A 20,068-nucleotide genomic window follows, 5' to 3' on the forward strand; every position below is an offset into this window, starting at 1 on the left:
CTCAAGCCTACAGATGAGGCAGAATGTATGTTTCATTAATACTGTTTGCTGAGGAACAAGAGTAAGTGCCTTATAGTTAGCAAAGAGAAGTTTCAGAGAAAAGAACTAACCATGGTCTTATATGCATATCTTGGACTTTCACTACATAAAATTGACTGTAGCTGCTATTTGCAAATGGCAGGCTCTAACTATAGCCTAAAAAGGTAGATGGTGTCTACAGTCTGCATTGACAGTAGGTTGTCCTTGTGTCCTTATGAGATCTCCAAATAAAGTAGTTGTTGTTTTTGTTGCTTACAACAATTTGCAGATTTAGGTAAAATAGCCATACTAGGAGCAATAAAATAATAAGTATTTCAAATATTGCCGCACAGGTAAATATTTATATAAAGTTGAAAACTGTTGTAAAAATTCTTTACTTTGAATTGAACCCTCATAATGTTATGAGAATATATCTTTGCTTTTTTATGTGCATTAAAAAATTAGCTCAGCAACTGTTATGAAATAATGTATTTTTCACAGAATCCTAATCATCTTGAATCATTTAACAGTAGATGACTACAGATCCAAAGTAGAGCTAAAATAATTTCTTTTTACCAATTATTCTGTCAGACTGTTCCACCTCGAGCTGGAGTTATTAGTGCACCACAAAGCCATGTCCGTCCTTCTGGGGGAAGACCAGCCCCTGAAACTCAAACCAAACCAGCTGAACCACCAAGGGGTAAGTTTACTTTAGAAGTTAAATATTTAAGTTACTATTCAGTCAAGAGGTGCTGTCTCTGGTTTGAGTGCTTTGTTTTCAACAGATGTCTCTTTTTTCTTTAGAAATTAGGATTCTCTAATGTAGTAACATTTGGCAGTTTATGTTAGTGTTGATTATTCACAAGTATTGTAAACCCTCATCAGATAAAAGGCAGCAGTCAGAGGAGCTCTAGACCCACAGATTTCATGCCATCAGAAACTTTGATTGGATTGCTGTGTTCTGGTCTGGGCACATTGGTGTGTCCTGTCATAGGTGTTGGTCATTCTGTGGAGTGGTTTCTCTGTAATCATAATATTTGGAATAGTGTTTATGTTTGACTTTCAAAGCCACTTCCTAGACTTAAAGTGTTTTTAAAATTGCATTAATATCAAAATATGCATTTTATAATAGTGACTTCCAAAATGCTTTTAAATACAACTGAAGTATAGTTAAGAATTACATGGTTTCTGGTTCTCTATTTTGTGTCTATAGTAACAATTTTTACTGGTGATGACTTCTAATCTAGTGCCCTTGAACAGCCATCATTTTTATAGCACCTTCTGCAGTTCCGTCTGGTACTTCCACAGCCACGTGTTCTCATTCTTGCCATTCCTAAGATTTCTGTTACAATTCTTTACAGTGAAGACCACTGCAAATGTACTTACAGGCTCACCAGTGCTTCCTGAACCACTAAAGCCTCAGGCTGCTGGACCCACTCAGCCCACCACTCAGCCACCACCTGTGCTGAAGATGCAGGAACCTCTGATACCTGTGACATCACATCCATCTCAGTCAAGTGCCCCACAAAGTCTGGAACCCCCACAACCGCCTCCTCGTAGCCGATCGTCTCACAGTTTGCCTTCTGAATCTGCTCCTTCGCAGCAGCAAGTAAGTAATAAAACCTTGTATATATGTTTTTTTAATTAAGTAAATTAACATAGCTTGTACTGAATGCCGTGGATGTGTGAAAAACTCCTAAAGCAAGCAAACAAACAAAAATAAAGGTCAAAAGATTACATTCAAAGATCATCAGGCTCTAGTAGGGTAACACTTAATTGCTTATGTAGTGTCCATGACATCTTAAATACTAAACATATAACTTAAGATTTTGTATGATGACTTATAACTTAATGGGCACCTTGCTCTTAAAATTACATTGTCATTTGGCAGCTTTGTATGGAAAGTCAGTCTAAGAAATTTCATTTTATTATGACACATGCATGACTTCAGCTCTATAGTAACTAGCTAACTGAGGCTTTGATTATAAAGTAAGCTTTATAGATTGCATGATGTGGTGGTTTATGTTTATAATAATTCATTGCAGGAAGATGATACTGATAGATACTTGATAGAAATACATTTCTCCCCATTCACCAGTGTCAGTTAAAATATAGAAAGATATCAAAACAATCTGAACATTTAATACACTAACATAAATATTCTGTTCGTGGGACCATTTAGAGTGTTATTTTGAAAAAAAACCACGTTTTTCTTTTCTTACTACTGCTTAAAAAATGCAGAAGTAGGTTTACAGTGTTATCTATATATACATAAGGCTAAACTTCTTCTCTAAAGGCCAGTGCTGTTAGTTTTTACAATATCAGGTGCTAGGCCAGATAATACACTACTTGAATAAAAGCACAAATTTATTGAACCTGATGGATTTGTGCCCAGTTCTTACCAAAAGTAAATTTGTGGGGTTTTTTTCTGGTGTTCGGGTGTTTTTAAACAAACTCAGCTGTAGCTACTTATAACTACATAAGTTTTCATCAGTATTTTAGATTTTACCTTATCTCTACGTCTGAAGCCCACTGTCACTAAAGCAGTTAGTTCATACCTATTTTGTACCACAACGAAGAAGCCAAATTCAGTCCTCATTGACTTGAATTCTAATTGAAAAATCTAAATGCTTTTCCTTTCTTTCTGCTGAACCTCTCTCTGCCTGTTAACTTTTTTTTTTCATTTTGGAAACTTAGGCCAAAAAAGGTGGATATTTTTGAATATACAGATAGAATATCAGGACTTCTTGCAGTTTGGTAGAAAGTATGAAGTGTTGCCAGCAGAGAATATACATGGAGGCATAAGGTGCTTGAGAACGAACTGATTTTGTGAATAGAAACAGATTTGTGGAAGAGGTGCAAGCAGTTCTCTCAAAATTGTTATGAAAATTACATTTATCTGTGTGTATACACAGCAATCAAAAATATGCTCAAGAACACTGTAAAGAGGTTTTTGAGCTACGTATTGTTGTGACTAGATTGATAACAATATCCAAACCTGCTAGTTTAAGACTAGTTCATGGAACTCTAATTTTCTTTGCAATCAGATTTCTTTGATTAACACAGGCTCTGCAATCACAAGGAAGGCCCACTTTCAGCTTCATTGATTGTCTGCAGGTTAGGGTTTTTTATTTCTGTTTCTTTTTTTTCTTTTTTTTTTAGTTAAACCTTTCTTTCATTTATTGATTTTTGATTGTAAATACAAAGTTTTCTGGGAAAAGGTCTTTACGTAAATACAAAATCTTTTGAGAGGTAGTGGATTCCAAGCCCATCCTTTGATTCAAAGATCAATTGTGATATTTAATAACCTAAATCTCTCCTTATAAAAATAATTGCTTGCATACAGTGTGAATATTCAGGACTCTATAGATTACTGAGCAATACTTTCAAAAAGAAAAGTAGTTATTTTAAATAGTTTTATTTATTGTAAATTAAGGAGATTTTGGGTTTTGATTGAATGAGAAGTCTTATGTTTTTTTTCAGCTTGGAAAACTATTACTATAGAAGAGTGATTATACACACACAGTTCCCAGAATGAGGGCTATAGTGCTTTTCATGTTAACAGATGATTAGAATTAGACCATCAGTAGTCCAACTCTTATAATCAGTCTTCAAAAAAAGCCACAATCAGCTGCACAATGAATGTCTGTATGGAAATAATGTCAGAATTAGCTTGAGCTGGGTTTTTTGACTCTTGATGGTAGAGCTTGTAAGTCTTACAATAGAATACAACAGAAATTTAAAATTTAGTGTAGTGTGTAATAGATATTTTTGGTTTGTATTCATATGTCCAAAAATGGCTTTGTGAAAACTTGAAGTATTTTTAACTTGAGGTTGCTTTGTGACTTGGATTTTCTTCCTAATTTTCTTTCCTTTGATGTCTGTTTCTCTTTCACAAGCAGGAGCAACCATCAGGGTAACAGGTATCTGACTATTTACCAATCTTGTATGTGGTCTCCATCTATTCAAGCAGAAAAGATGTATGAATCTTGTTTTCATACATCTGCAGTCTCATCCACGTTAAAAATCACCTGTCCCCATTAATGAATTGACTGTCATACCATAGTTTGCTTTTTCCTTTCATAATGCAATTAAAATTGATACTGTTAACTGTATTTAGTAGCACCATAGCAAATATTGTGCTTCATCATCTTTTATGAAACAATTACAACCTCACATATGTTGCTTAGTCACTGCTGAATCTCCTGATCTCAGTCCATCTGGAAAAAAACGAGTAGGTGTTGGAGTTAACATTATTTTTTAAGGCAAATAAATCCTGATGCTATTGCACTATCAAAGTTTTTTCAAAATAAACCACATATTTCACGTTTCTCAAAGAACCGATAACTTACTGTTACCCAAAGTAAAATATATCGTTTGTTACAATTTTAAAAGCATTTGCTTCCAGAATTGTTCAGAGCAAATTCTACTTACAATAAAGACCAACTGGGATTCGTAGTTTCTTTGGGATCTTGTACTTTTTGATTACTTGGTTGATGAACACAAGACTTAACCAGCTGGTGCCAAGCTGCATTTGATTTATATTCTTTCTACAGTTCAGTTTTTCACATTTCCCCCCTCAGTTACTTGATGCTTTTGTTTTGATATTATTTTGTAAAACACTATATACCTATAAAAATACCAATATTGAATTACTCTGTTTATGGTTTGCTCACATGAGCCTTCATCTATTTTAGAAACTCTCTGACATAGTAGTGCCAGGGATGCATGTAACTGACATCGTTGTTTCCTAAAAAACATCAGAGCAAATGCATTGTTGCCAACATGCTTCATTTCTCCTGCCGACCAATTCACATTACAAATACAGTTTTTTTAAGGAAATTGCTATGTTGGTTACATTGGGAGAAACAATATTCTTATTATTCCTGAGAGTCTCTAAAGCCTGCAGACTAATTTTGCGTAGCTGCTTAGGCAGTAGTTACGTGGAGACATGCCTCAAACTATTAACGATAAACACAGTAAAACCAAGATGCTTAAAGACTAAGGTCAGGCTATAGTAATATTGTATTTTTGTTGACAGTTTTAATTAGCATCCCAGTTCAACAAAACGTTAGTTAACAGAATTGTCATGCTAAATATCCAAACTTTGGATATACTAAGGTGATGTGTTAAAATGGCAAATTTGTGAAATTTGAATTCTCAGAAGCTGTTTTAACTTAAGCTTAATTCTTTGCATTTGTTTTATAAGGGAAAGCTCCAAACTCTGTTCTGTCAGTGTGATGACTTGAACAAAGGTAGATAGTCTGCCTTTTGGACAGTTGTTACAAGGTATAAATGTTGCATCGTTGTTTGCAGAAATGTATTAAAATAGGAATATTTTGTTTTTAAAAGATGACAAGTTCTGTGGAAAAAACTCTGCTGGCTCCATTTGGTATTATTCTAAACAATGATAACTTGCCATTTTAAAGTATTAGAAACTGATGATTGTACATTCGCATGCCAAGAGGCACTGGAGATGCCTACAGATGCATACATGTACATAGAAATGTCTGAAGCCATATACTAATAACACTAATTTTTCCTTTCATTGTGATGCTTAAATACTGCTTGTAACATCAGTGTTATAAACTCTCAAACAATGAAACCTAGAATTTTTTATTTCATATTTGTGCTGGGTTATCCCTTGTTTAGAATTCAGCAACATTTCCCAAATTTCTTAAAGATTTTCTTATACAATGGTCACAAGTGCTTTTGGCTAGGATTCTGACCTGCATGAAGTAGAGTCAAGCTGCATCAACCAGCAAGGGGGAAAATTGTGTTTAACAACTTGTAGGTTTTTCTTCAGAAAAGGGGTTAAGGGTTATTGTTTTCCAGAAAAGAAGCAATCATTCTACTACAAGTGCATTGTGCACATTGCAACCAAATTGTATTGAAGTTTCAGGTTAAGAGCTTCTTTTCTTCTCATAAGTAGACTGAGAACTGGGGAGTTACTGATCATCTCAAAACAGCCAGCTGCGTGATTACTAAGCACCTCGTTTTCTTTCCAGACTAAAACAAATGGAACATACTGCACTAAACTTGAAACACAGTTGAACAGTGACCCTTTTGAAGATTTGTCATTTCAGCTGCTTGTGTCGAAGATGCAGACATCTGTTCGAACATCACACCTTCCGACTTTAAACCAAAAGGAGTTGATACAGTTGCCTTCAGCAACACAAAGAAATGCTGATGCTTTGAATACCGTAAATTGCATGCCAGCAATGCCTCCGATTCCGGCCTTTAACACGTCCCAGGAACATAAGCGCAGCTCTCCAAATCCATTTACTGCTGGACTGAACTGCACAAATCCATTCACTGAAAGAACTCCTAGTGCTGGAAACCCATTTAGAACAGAAACACAAGAGTCCGAAATAACTTCACGTTTACTAGAAGGACGTGCCGCTTGCAATCCCTTCCCTTCTCTAACTACCCCCAGCTGTAATACAAGCAAACCTGTATTTTCTGTTGATGCACCTGAAAACACTTTTTGCTTGCGAAGTAAATCTCTCATGGTAAAAAATGTACAGCGGAAAGCGTGGGTAACGTTTGATGATGATGAGGAGAATTTCAATGCAAAGCTAAAGCCATCTAAAAGTGTTACAGATTTTAAGCAAATCAGTTCCAGGAAGTCAGCTGGATCTCCAGATTTGCTGTGCACTGAACAAAATACTTTTCTTGGTTCAGACTTTAACTTTGATAATGACTGGAATAAAAGTTCTACTGATTGCTTCTACACAATGCCAGCAAGAAGACCACCTGCACCTCCTGTCCCATCAAGAACAACCAGCAACAGATCCCCCGCAGATCCTTTCACTTCTTTGGCACCTAAGGTGTCACCAACGCAAGATTTTACAGAAAGATAGATGTTCAAAAAGATGAGAGGTTGCATTTATTGCTACATTTCTCCAGTAGAATAATTGGGCATTTGAGATTATTCTGTGTGCAATAATTAACTGTCAAATGCACTGAAACTTAACTTTACTCGTAAACAGCCACTATTGTTGGTGTATAAATTTTGCATATGTATATATGGTAGAGCACAAAAAATGGTCTGAAATTTATTAAAATCCCGATGTGATAGTATTTGAATAGACAGAGATAAGCAGGATGAGCTACTAATCTCATTAAAATATACCAGTCTTGGAAATAGTTTTTGCTTAGGGAGCTCTCTCATTTCCATTCCCCTTTGTGGAATTTCAAAAATAGAGGCTCCCTGCTGGTAGCCTCCCAACTCCCTTTTTACTGTTTTGTTAATTGATATTTATAAGTATTTACCAAAGAACTGCCAAAGTTTATTGAGATTTGAATGTTGACAAGTATTGTTTAGAAGTTGTTTGATTTATAACAGAGGCTATGGTTATTTGTAAGGCTTATATTTGAATTTGAGGCACAACAAAAATAGTTTAATTTCAAAATACAAGCAAAACTGTGCACATTAATATATTCAATATTTGACTAATTTTCTGTGTCAGTACATTTCAGCTATTAAATACTATTGTGACATATATTCACTAGCATTACTTCAGCATAATTGTTTCATATCATCCATTTATTCATTATTATTTTAAAGATACTTTTTTCCCACAGATTGGAAACATATGATACAGTAAGCTTTCCCTCAACCTCCGGAAAAAAATTCCCCTTGGGTTTTGTGATACAAAGCAGGCTTTACCAGTTGCAGACATGATACAGCAGCTGGCTTGTCCCACTCTTTTGCACATTAGAAGGGCTTTCCTGTCCTGTAGAAAGGCCCGAGTGAGGGAATCAGCCACCATGTTGCAACATCAGTGAAGGAGAAAGTCATCTCCTGTGACTGGGCTTGTCTGCTCAGCATCCTCCCCCTCTGCTGGACTTACTCCTGTGTTTTTAAAGTCTTACTTTCGAAGGAAACCAGAGAAGAGTAATTTTCAGAGCTGAACAATATCATTCTGTCACTTCCGCAGTTAAAACTGAATGAGTGTCTCCTCCTCGCCCAGAGACAGGGACCGTCCTCTGTGTGGTCCTGCTTTGAGGCTGATGAAGGCTGAGTCACAGTTCCACATATTATGCTATAAACACGCAATTCTTTCTGCTTTTATGATTTTCTAAAGCTCACAGGAGATTACATAAAACAGGATCTTTTGTTACTTTGAGGCAATTTAGCTGATTTTCATAGCTCCACCTAGGTATGCTATAAAACCCTGCAGTTCTCCTTACAACTGGCAGCGTCTTAGGGCAGGACCGGTATATGCAGCTGCGAACCTTCATCCAAAGCTGAATGTGTCGCGATGTTGTCACCTCTCGGGGGACTGCAAACACATGCCTACACACATTGGCTTCCTTCTGAACAAACTGTTCTGGTTCTGCAAAACCAGGGACTGAAACACAACAGATTAGCATTATATTTATAGTAGCAAAATACACGATGACAGTACTTTTTAAAAATTCTCAAATGCTATTGAAACATTATTTATGAAATAATCCACTCTTCCTTTAAACAGTATATGGTTAACCATGAGCTGCAGTTGGATAGAGAAGTGATGATAGTGCGTTTAATATTGTGCTTTTTTTCTGTTTGGGTCATTAAACAGTACTCGTACATTTTAAACAGCAGTGGTACTATACTCTTTGTGCTTCAGTATGTGAATTACCTTGTTTTAAACTGTTGCTATAAACATCTGTGTGATTGGTGTTTTGGTATATTCTTACATTAGCAAAACAATTTTGGGGGTAACTTTTTGCTAGTGGGAGTTCCGTGATAAATATGTTCTTTGTTGAATATTTAATTACAGTGATTAAAAACTACTGTCTAAAATGTACCTGGTATATAGCACCTCTACACTTCACAGGATTACAGAAATTGATGGCAAAGTATGGCAAAGATCACAAGAAATGCTCAAAAAATATAGTGTGTGTATATATATATCTATATATAGCTAACCACTGTGACCGTGTATTAACGAAAATAATTACTAGCAGGAGTTCTGAAAATACTAAGAATTAAAATTAGAGACGCTCAACACGTTTTCATGAATTGTGTGTTCCCTGTGGCAAATTGCTCTGTTCAATGTGACGATGTTCTGGCTTGTGGCACACGAACTCTTCCCGGCTGCGCGACCTCTCCGGGGCTGCCCTATTGAAACCCTGTCTGCCCTGTGGAAGGCGGCGGTGTATTCATGAAATAAACATACCTGCCCTGAAGAAATTTTAGCTTTTTTTTTCCTCTTTCTTTGTGCCTCAGGTACCCTCTTTACCACAGCGCTTCAGGGCTGGCAGTTATGGCTAGGAGGGGTGGAGCGGGCCCTTTAAGAGGCAGCGGGAGGGCCGGAAGCGGAAGGGCGGAGGGCCGGCGCCGGGTGGAGTGAAGCTTGCTCGCCGCTCCGGTGGGCGCTCGGGCGGTGCGAGGGGCGGGCAGTGGCAGCGGGGCGGGCTCACAGCGCCGGGCGCGGCCTTTCCCCCCTCCACTGCCTTCCCACCGCTGGTATCCAGGGACGCGGAGCGGTTGCTGTGGAGGAAGGGGAGACGGGCGGCGGCTGTAACGGCACTAACGGCCTCCCGCTCTCCCCCTCTCCCCTCACAGGCCCCGACATGGTGCGGCTGCACGTGAAGCGCGCAGACGAGAGCCAGTTCCTGCTGGAGGCGGCCGGCAGCACCCGCCTGGCCGAGCTGGCGCCCCTCGTCGCCCGCATCTACAATGGGAGGCTGAAGGTGCAGCGCCTCTGCTCAGGTACCGGCCCGCCGGGCCCGTGCCCCCGGCAGCCGGCGGGCGCTGGCTTCTACCCCCGTGCTGGAGTGGGCTCGCTGCCTGGCGGGGCCGGGCCGGGCCGCACTTCGGGCGGGTGCGGAGCGCTGAGGCGGGGGGGACAGGCCGCATTCACTGCTCGATCTCCTGAGTAGTTTGTGCCCCGCTGCTCACCGGCTGGGAGCTGAGGGGCGGCGCTCGGAGGTTACTTGGCTGCGGCCTCGCAGGACTTCTGTGCTGGCAGAGTTTAAGAAATACCTCTCAAATCCCAGCCTTGCTTCAGGAAAGCCATCGCCCCCTAAATTTAACAGAACTGCACATCCCCACCGAAACTGTCAAATCATGTGCGAATTCCCATTTTCTGGTATTTTAGTAATACTTATTTTTTCGTAGTACTTATTTTTTTTGGAGGCCGTTTGGAGTTCTGACCTTCCTACTGTACATGGCTGAAAATTTGGCCATTGCACCCCTGAATGGATCTGGAGTGCAAGTCTGATGGGGAGCAGCTGAGGGAATTGCAGTGGTTTAGCCTGGAGAAAAGGAGGCTGAGGGGAGACCTTACCATTCTCTACAGCTACCTGAAAAGAGGTTGTAGCATGGAGGGTGTTGGTCTTTTTTCCCAAGTAGTAAGTGATAGGATGAGAGGAAATGGCCACAAGTCATGCCAGAGGAGGTTTATTTTGGATATTAGGAAAATTTTCTTCATGGTTGGAATAGACTGCCCAGGGAAGTGGTGGAGTCACCATCCCTGCAGGGGTTTCAAAAATGGAGAGATGAGGATCTTAGGTACATGGTATAGAGGTGGATTTGGCAGTGTTGGGTTGACAGTGGGACTCGGTGATCTTAAAGGTCTTTTCCAACCAAAACAATTCTGTGATCCTGTTCTGTGAAGTGCAGCATGTTCTGTCCCACAGCGGTTGCATAAATTCTTTGTGACCAGAGGTATACTGAATATGCAAACGGAATTCTTGTGTTTCGTAGTGCATGCATGGTGCAAGGCGTCCACTTGCCATGTGGTGGAGAATCACTGGATGTGTCTAAATTGATTCTTTAGTTCAATTCAGGAGTTGGCTTTGAAAAACATTTATTGTTTTTCTCTGCTGACCACACCTTGCATTGTGGCTAAGTCTGGGAACACATGAGCTGGGATTCCCTTCAGATGAGTCTGACCTGAAGGGTGCAGCCCATCCTACACTTGGTGAGCTCCAGCTGCAAATACATGTGTAGTGTATGAGGCCATTTTGAGAGTAATTTGAAATAAAAAACATTCCAACCCCAAGATACTGTGGTTACCCTATTTTCAGCACTCTTATTTTGTAAAGATCTGTTGCCGTTTCTCCACAGTAATTGCTAATTTAGTCTTAGCCTTTATGTTTTCATATGTGTGCCTATATTCCTGGCCAGGGAAACAGAATTACCGTGTCTTGGGACTTGGGGTACTTCTGGTGTGTCTGTTGTGAGATGGATCTGCTTTAATTAATACGGTGATGGGAAAGAGGCTGGAGGGCCTTCAAGAAAAGGATGCTGTGAAGTGGGCTGACAGCTGGATAAGTTGTTCTGGGGGAAAGTAGTGAGTGTAGCTTGCAGGCCATGGATCAGCTAGAGAAAAGGATTAGGAAAATGCATCCGTGTACTTTCTGTTCTCCCTGCATCAGACTGTGCATTGTTAACTAGCATTTACACCTCTCTGTTGTCTCAGCTAGAATTCCCCTGTACTGTTGTTTCTTGGTTAGAAATAAATTATTATAGAGACTTTTGTTCATTTTTAATTTTGTACTGGGTGTGAATCTGACCCCTTGGATTGGATGTCATATTGACAAAGTTATAGCAAGTCCAGTTACATATTTTCTGAACAGCAAAGAAATCCATTATTGTATAACAGTAAAATGTTTACATTTTGAAAGAAGTTGCTTTCCCAAAAGTACTTTGAAAAAGGAATATGCAGTCAGCTAAAGCCAAGGAAATATAAAAAAGAAATAGTTAATGGCCGGCAAGTATTATCTAGGCTTTCATACCTGTACTGTATAATTTGTTACATTGTTTCATATGTGTGCGAAATGTATGAATCGTAATATAATTACAGTGCATCTATCTGTATACTTGTATTTATACACATTGTTATTTATTCCATATACATAACTCTAAAAACTGAAGACTAGGAGTAGGATTTTGCCTGCATGTATGCAATGTGATAGGGTTTTGTAAACATCATGTTTTCAATAACACATTTTTAATCTTGTTCTCTAACTGCTGTAAAGAGATGGAGGATCTGGCAGAGCATGGTGTTTACTTGCCTTATAATATGCAAGGACTGACAGATGAGCAAATTGAAGAACTGAAATTAAAGGATGAATGGGCAGACAAGTGTGTACCAAGCGGTGGAAGCGTCTTCAAGAAGGATGAAATTGGGCGAAGAAATGGACACGGTAATCAAACATAAATGTTTGTTTCTTTCCCTGCAGACCCAGATAATCTACAATATAATGAGGAACATGAAACCATAATTCTGGACCTTTCATTTTTACCTCACTGCCCTGGAAGAAATAAAAAATGGGTAGATGCTAAGTATAATTCGATTTTAAGCCAGCATGCCAGCTGGCTCATGTTTATTTGCTAATTATAAAAATCATCCTATAAATAAACTATATTAAAGGCAGTTATAAATTTGTTTAGTAGCTATTTCAAGAGCCTGTTTTCACAATAGCTAAGCTGTCAGTTACATACATAAGTCTTCCATCTTGGATTAGGACCTGGTGTAATTTAAATTAAAAGCCTAAATAGTCATATATCACTTCAGCACATACGCTGTTTAGCTTTACAACTGTAGTACTTGGAAGTAAACTCCGAAGATAAGTAAACAATTATCAGAAGCAAGTTTGACTGTTTCACTTTAATTTATTCTCCCTGTTTGTAAATGTATACTTGAATACTGTTTTTCTCCAGAGGCTCCAAGATGCATAATGCGTTGTTTTTCTAATATTCCTCCATTTTTCTCATTCACTGGGACTCAGACTCACTGAACTCATTCCTGTCACTTTTTCTTTTTGCAACTGCTGCCAAGTGGTTTTGCCTCAGCATTTGATATGTATATCGAGCACCACTTTAGAGTCAAGAGCCTGGGGACTGATTGCACAGAAGGGACCACTCTTAGCTACTTGGTGTCTGTCCCTCTGCTCTGGACACTGCGCAGACACCACAACGGCTCTCATTTGGTCTGCAGCCCTTCAGACGTTGATTGCGGGACAGCTCAGTTAAGCAGGAATCTTTGAATTAGTCTTAACCTGTAATACACAAACCGCTTACTCGAAGTGTCTTATTTTAGGGAAAATAATTCTTCCAACACAACATGTTGCCCTATCAAATTTAAGCTTTTGATGAACTTGATTAAGAGCTTATGTTATTGGCGAATGTTTTCCCTCCTGTGTTCTCAGAAACAGCTGAGTGTCCCGTGTGTAGGCATGCAGACAAAGCCTGTCTTGTTTCGCATGGTTGTTAGCAATGTCAGGCCTTACAGCAGAAGTTTGCAAGCAACGGTAACATAAGGACAGTACCACTAGTATTGTACTTGGGCATTTATTTGTCAGTGGGAGGACAGCTTTGTAATATTAACAAAGTTGTAATATTGAACAGTGTATAAATGTGGGCCAAACTAAATACTATCAAATGATGCACTTAAGTGTTCAGCTGTGAATGAGTATGATTTAATTGAATTTTTGTGTTGAGGAGAGGCTTTTTATAACAATTAAAATAGATAACTTCAATATGAAATGCACATTGTATTTAAAAAACTGCATATAATGTTAGGTTGAGATTTTAATTAGGAAAAAAGTCAGAAAACTCCAAGCTGTTGTCCCTGGTTACAGCACATTTGCCAGTAAAGCCCACAATAGTCCTAAGTATGCCATGGGAAAGTCCTGGTTTTGGTTGTGGGGACTATGAGGTTATGGTGGTTGTTTTCTATTCAGTACCTTTGTCCCAAGTGAAGTTCCAAATACCAGTCAGGTGTCTTTGTGGAAAAGTCAGTTTGACTCTCCCGGAAGAGATATTGTTGGGTTTTTTGTTCATAAGTTAGTCAGAAATGTGGCAATGAACTATCAAACTGGTAAAAAGGCTGCAACTTAATAATGTCTCTCTTGCTTTGTGATTTAATAGTGTTTCGTTTGCTTACTGTAGAGAATAAGCTGGTCGTATTGTTTGCTTGGTTTCTTTATAGTAAGTGTAGCGTCTTAACTAAGTGTCTGTTATTTTTAGCTCCAAATGAAAAAATGCAGCAAGTTATTAAGAAGACAATAGAGGAAGCCAAGGCATTAATCTCTAAGGTGAGTTTCCTGAAGTAACATGTGGTATGTGGGACTTTCTTAATAGGTTCTGTGTAGTTGGGCAACTTAAGAAAAAAATAGACTGTTTCAGGGCGAGGGCTGACCGTTTTTGACTAGTATCACAAAGTGATGTGAATAGTCTAATAAAAACTGACATTTCTGTTAATGATTTTCTTAATGGCTTTTGGCAAGCTGGTTCAACAAGTTAAGGAATCAGATATTAAACTCCAAGTGAATGCTGGCAGCCAAGACCACACTGAATGATTAAATCACATTTAATTTTATCCACACGCTCTTAATTTGCTATTGATACATTCTTTAGGCAAATGCTTGTCGTGTTTCTGGTGAAAAATTAACTGCATTCTGTGATGTTCCTGAAATAAAATACCTTTTGCTCGTTAAGATAGTCTTTTGAGTTTTATGTATAATTAATTGAAGAATGTGTTCTAATCTCTTAGATTTTACAAGCGGTTGGGCTCACACTCAGTCCCAGTGAGTTTGTATGTTTAAAGATAAGCGTGAGGATATGCCCTGATGGGGCTATGGTCTCAGTTATTCAACTTCACCAAACCTGTAGGTGCTCTGTGTTGTGTCTCAGCTTTCATATGACTCTGAAACACAAACTAAATAATATTTATTATCAGATTTCTTCTTTGTAAACATGCGCAAGTGATTTTCTTCTCCCTTCCCTCACAGTTCTGGTAATTGGTATGTGTAGAACCTTAAAAAGCTTCAAACCAGTTATGCAAGTAGATAATGTTACTGAATTTTTAGTGTGGCCTGTGCACTTAAATTGGCCTTCTTGACTGTTCTGTTGCTCATAACAGTGTCGTATCAGTTATTTAGAGTGAGCAGCTCAGTGTTTCCAAGGGCCTCCTGCAGGCAAGTGAAGAGCCGCCCTGTTGCCTGTCAGTGCTTCCAGTGCACTGAGTTGCAGCAAACCTTTCCTGAATTGAGGTAGGATTTCAGCCAGAGTGTCGAAAGTCCTAGCAAAATCTACACAAAATGAGAGGTGTTTCAGATTAAAGCTTCTGGACTATAAAGATTTTCTCCACGTGGACTTTTTTATTTTTTTTTCTGTTGGATTGCATCCCATCAGCTCTGTTTCTAAACAGGGAGGAAATGAATAATGTGTAGTTTTACTTCCTGAGTCAAAAATATCTGCAGATCTGGTCTCCACTTCGCAGATCTTCCTGGGTGAAACTTCCAGTTATATACCAAAAACAATCAAAAGTTGCAAAAATGACACACTGCATGCTCACTCCTCAAATTACTGCCATTCACTGGTGAATGAAGATAAGGGCAGTTAGGGAAGTTGTTTGTTAGGTTCATCACTTTACAATCACGAGAATGAAGACATACGCCTGTGTATTTACTGAAATAAAATTTTAAAAGTTGATAATCTGAGACTGAGAAACCAATAGTACTTATCAGTTAACTAGTTTAAGAATGTCCACAAGGAGGCAACATTCTCTTGCTCTCTTTTTTAATAAACCTAGTTACTTAAAATATTGGAACTGTTAAATCCGTAAGCAAAAACTTCTGTTTCTTCTCTTCCAGATGCATCTTGGTTTTCCTCTATCCATTGCAGTAGGGTTTGGAATGATCTCAAGTATCTGATCTTACAGATCTCTGCATAAGCCATGCAATATGCCAAGCTTTACTCTTCTGCTCAGATGTGCTCTGTTTTTTCCATCAAGTTTTAGGCCCCTTCTTTAGCCTTCACTTGGATTCTGCTGGTTTGAATCTTGTTCATGAATCACAAGTACTTGGAAGAAAAGACTTCCCGTCTAGTTTCTGTGATCAGATGCATACTTGTTTGAATGCCTGTATCCCACAGACATTTGTTACTAAATGTGTCCTACACAATTTAGTTGAAGATCTCTTTTTTTTTTTCCCTTTTTCTTCCCCCTGCCCCAACCAGTGAAAGCAAACTAGAAGGGGCAAAAGTTTAGGGATGTATTCAGAAGTCAATATTCAAATAAGAAAATCTGCACTCCTAATAAGTTTGTGCAGCCAGTTAGCTTTGCTCAAATATCTCACTGTTGAACCTTTGAACTGACTGCAAAGCAAAGTCTTTTTACGTACTTTTTTTTAATTACCCGTGATCCCTGCCTGTATTTCAGAAACAAGTTCAGGCCAATGTGTGTGTTACGATGGAGATGGTGAAAGATGCATTGGACCAGCTCCGAGGGGCTGTGATGATTGTATATCCCATGGGATTGCCTCCACATGATCCAGTTAGGATGGAGCTTGAAGATAAAGAAGACTTGTCAGGAACTCATGTATGCAGTAATGTATTTGGATTATATGTAGTACCTGGGATAAACTTGTGCTGTTCTTTGTTTTATCAATGATGGCTGTTTTCATTTGCATGGCAGATTTTGTTTAGTATTTTTATCTGATAATTTATGTAAAAGCACACCAACAGCTTATCTAGAAATAAGATGAATGAAGTTTGTTTGAAATGTCACATACAAAGTTCAGATAAGTCTGGGACTCATTTTAAATAGCTTGTAATTTCTTTCTAATGCCAGTATTGAGAATTTATTGCCCAAAGTGTTTGTTAGATCAAGATTGAATGGAATATGAACAAAAATGCCATCGATTAGTATGAGGAGAAAGATGTGGCAGAGGTATAGTGTAAAATTACACTGGCTTTTCTGTTAGGAATTCCAGAAAAAAAAATCCTGGAAAACTTTGCTGGTTTTGAAAAAAAGCAAAAACCAACATCCTCCAACACTTCAGCTTGTTTGTTTATTTGTCACAGGCTGGACTTGAAGTTATAAAAGAATCAGAAGCACAATTATGGTGGGCAGGAAAGGAGTTGAAAGAAACAAAGTTGCTGTCTGACTATGTAGGCAAAAATGAGAAAACAACCATAATTGTCAAGATACAGAAAGTAAGTATCACTTGAAAATTTCTTCACACTATTAATCTTTGGCTAATTCTGTGTGGAAGAGAATTGTCAGTAGATGTATAAAATCGAATAGATGAGTATCTTAGAACGGTACATCTGTTTTAAGGTTTTAGTTATTTTATTCTAAGTTTTTCTTCTCTTTTTCATTTGCCTATGAGTTAAATACTGTAGTTGCTATTACTTGCTTCATAGCACTTTCTAAAGTACAGCAAAGAGGTATTTAAAAGTAGGTGAAATACAAACTGAAAAGTCTAAAAAAACCTCAGCTGGTTCTCAGTGCAGAACACTGAACAGACCCAATCATTCAGTCTGCTCAGTTTTAATAATTGTACTTGTGAATGTTTTTGTGTCCCTATTCTGGCCTTTAAAAAGCAGTTTTAGTGTTTAGCGCATATGTGATGTGGATACCTCTCATCCCCTTTTCATTCTGTTCATTGTCTGAAAGAAAGTGTCCGTAACTCAGGAATTTCCTGCCTGTGATGTCCTGAGTTTCTTGACAGCAGGTCCTCAAACTCTCAGTTGCCTTGGAAATGTGGATGTCTCCTCTTTGAGAGGCCACAGGTTGTGGAAGGGCCTGAGTTTATGTGGTCCTCAAGTGTTCAGTGAGAATTTGCTAAGTGCTAGAAGGAAGAACAAGCTGCTGGGCCTGCACCACCCAGTTGCGCTGTTGGCTCCAGCTCACCTAAAGCTCTCAGCTGAAATTTTTTTAAAGAAATTAGACTTCCCAGTCATCAGATGTGCTGAAGCAGATGAGGCCGTCTATATTAATTGTGAACACACGTCTGAGTCATCCACTGAAGTAATGCGCTAAAGTGAGGCAAAGATCTGCTGCTCCTCAGTTTGTAGACCTGATGCTTCAGCAAAACCCAGTCATTCAGTGTGTACCACTGTCTGATGCAATGGTCATGTTCTTGCAATATCAGAATTAGCACCAAGTTCCTGGGGCTGTTCATTAGTTTTTGGACAAAGTGATTTTGTGCTAACTGTGCAGTTGTGTTCATCTCTGAGAATGCCATGCTCAAGGGAAGAATATTTGATGTTTCAAGTGACTTTCAGAGCTTTGTCAGAAGATGCTCACCCGTGTTTTGTGTGTGTGTATATGTATATATATTTATAAAATAACCACATTCAAAGGGTGCTTTGTGATTATCAAATGTCTCAGAGTACTTAACCATTGCTCAGAATTATTCTGGAGCTGCATTTTGCTTCTGTGTCAGTCAGAGTTTCTCTGCCACAGAAAGCATTAATGTTTATGACAGATGTTGTTATCTGCAGATGTCAGCAATAGAATTAGTCAAAGATAAGTCAAGTATGTATGTGTTTGTCATTTAGAAGACTAGAATTGTTTTCTCTTTCCTATTACGGTGACTGAAAAATTGTGTGACAGTTTAACAGCCATTAAAGCATAGGCACCCAGGAAAGTTGTCTTGCTGTTTTGTTAGTTGATGGACCTCTTCAGAGAATGCAAAGTAGTATGGTCATTTTCTATCTGACAAGGAATGCCTGCATTCTTGGCTTGGGGAGTTAATTTAAACCACCTCAGACCCTTTTTGTTCCAGAGAGGGTTCACCATTTCTATTCAAACTGTTGTATTTGCTATTTTGACAATAGCTGTCATCAGGTACTTTCTGCTGTGTGCATCATTTCTTCCATGAGACAGTTGCCTAGAAAAAAAAAAAACATTCGTAGTAAAAAATAAAATAAAAGTGTTTTGTAACTGCCTTCTTTCCATGCTTTACTAAGTCATATGGCATTTTGAGTCTGCATTAGCAGGGAAGCCAGAGGTGGATGGGCCCATCCTGAGGCATCTAGAATAGATGTAAAGCAGAGAGATTTATTATGTCTTTTACAGCAGAAGTAAAATATACTCAATCCTGTTTGTAGCTTCCATTGATGTCCACAAATTTGACAGCTTGATTCAGATGCTGAGATGAAAAAATAATTCTTACTTGAATGCAGCAGAAGTTTCTCAACATTTATTTTCCTGTCCTGTGGGACCTTATTAATTTTGAGAAACCCTATTGTCTGAAAGAAAGAATTTTCTATCTCTGCATAGCAGCTTCTCTTTCATATCGCAAACGCCATCATAAATAAAATTTATTATTTCCCTTTCAGAAAGGACAAGGAGCTCCAGGGCGTGAACCTCTGATTAGTCATGAAGAGCAAAAACAGATGATGATGTATTACTACAAAAAGCAGGAGGAACTTAAGGTAACAGTGTCTTTTTACTGTGTGTGAGCTGTGCAGTTGTAGCCACTAACCACAGGTTACGTTTATTGCTGTCACCTTAATGTCTCACTTCTGTTGACAGAAACTAGAAGAGGATGATGACGACTCATTTCTAAATGCTGAGTGGGCAGACAACCACGCTTTGAAAAGGCAATTTCACGGTGTAAAAGACATCAAATGGGGGCCGAGATGAAGCTCTGCAAACACCTTTTTGCCTCTTTAAGCTGTTTGGTTGATCGACTTGTTTGCAACCAGGAGTTGTGTTGTGTGCGGTAGATTCTGCTGACAAAAGCTGAAATTGTCACTTCTGTAGCAGATGCCTGTTTCAGCCTTAGGTTTTCAGTAAATGTTTACATCATTATGTAACTGTGGCAGCACTTGTCTCTGCAACGAATAGGATCAATCCTGTTTAAGTTCATTTTCTTATTAGAAATTTGTAGTTTGAATATTGAAATATTAAGCTATTTAATAGATAATATATCTAGTAAATATGCACTAGACTGTTTGGTATTGTTTTGAGGGGTCTTCATACTTTCTTCCTGATTCTTGCATTTCTTTTAGATGATATGGTCTGTAAAAGGTAATTTATTTGATAAGAAATCAGTTTTCCCAGGCTAATCCAGTGAAAGTTGGTGATTTTTCTGTGTTTGTTTGCATTTCAACATAGCTAGTTCCAAACTATCATTTCAAAATGAGTTGACCTCTTAGCAATTGTTTAAAGGAGATATTTTTATATAAACACAAGTAACATTAAAATCCTTGTGGAATGCTTCATTTTCATTCTTTTGGTTTAGTTTTCACTGACATTGGAAGCCAACCTAATGATCTGATTCAGTTTAACAAGCTGTTAGCCATGATGCT

General features: G+C 38.4%; 3 protein-coding genes across 8 annotated transcripts in view; 2 read left to right on the forward strand and 1 right to left on the reverse strand.

Moving 5' to 3' along the window:
- Nucleotides 1-9,017, forward strand: part of SYNJ1 (synaptojanin 1) — a 65,502-nt gene extending 56,485 nt beyond the window's left edge. For all 5 annotated transcript variants that reach the window (XM_082043125.1, XM_082043127.1, XM_082043128.1 and 2 more), the window contains 3 exons: nt 610-718; nt 1,407-1,627; nt 6,027-9,017. In XM_082043125.1, coding sequence (XP_081899251.1) covers nt 610-718; nt 1,407-1,627; nt 6,027-6,881 — 1,185 coding nt within the window. In that variant the 3' untranslated portion in view covers nt 6,882-9,017. The remainder of the gene's footprint in view (nt 1-609; nt 719-1,406; nt 1,628-6,026) is intronic.
- Nucleotides 9,018-9,308: 291 nt separating this feature from the next.
- On the forward strand, nt 9,309-19,981 carry LOC309435188 (cilia- and flagella-associated protein 298-like). 2 transcript variants are annotated; one of them, XM_082043135.1, is made up of 8 exons: nt 9,309-9,380; nt 9,578-9,724; nt 11,998-12,165; nt 13,991-14,058; nt 16,185-16,343; nt 16,829-16,960; nt 19,094-19,189; nt 19,290-19,981. In XM_082043135.1, exons 2-8 carry the CDS (start codon nt 9,586-9,588, stop codon nt 19,398-19,400), a joined length of 873 nt encoding a protein of 290 aa, XP_081899261.1. In that variant the 5' UTR covers nt 9,309-9,380; nt 9,578-9,585; the 3' UTR covers nt 19,401-19,981. The 2 variants fall into 2 exon arrangements, with proteins under 2 accessions (XP_081899261.1, XP_081899262.1); XM_082043136.1 differs by lacking the exon at nt 9,309-9,380 and adding an exon at nt 9,389-9,478.
- Nucleotides 16,971-20,068, reverse strand: part of EVA1C (eva-1 homolog C) — a 56,754-nt gene continuing 53,656 nt past the window's right edge. Inside the window, exon 9 of the mRNA XM_082043133.1 lies at nt 16,971-18,642. Within this exon, the coding sequence (XP_081899259.1) occupies nt 18,596-18,642 (47 nt within the window). The 3' untranslated portion in view covers nt 16,971-18,595. The remainder of the gene's footprint in view (nt 18,643-20,068) is intronic.

Source organism: Streptopelia decaocto (assembly GCF_964273445.1).
Source record: "Streptopelia decaocto genome assembly, chromosome: 1".
Taxonomy (NCBI): Eukaryota; Metazoa; Chordata; class Aves; order Columbiformes; family Columbidae; genus Streptopelia; species Streptopelia decaocto.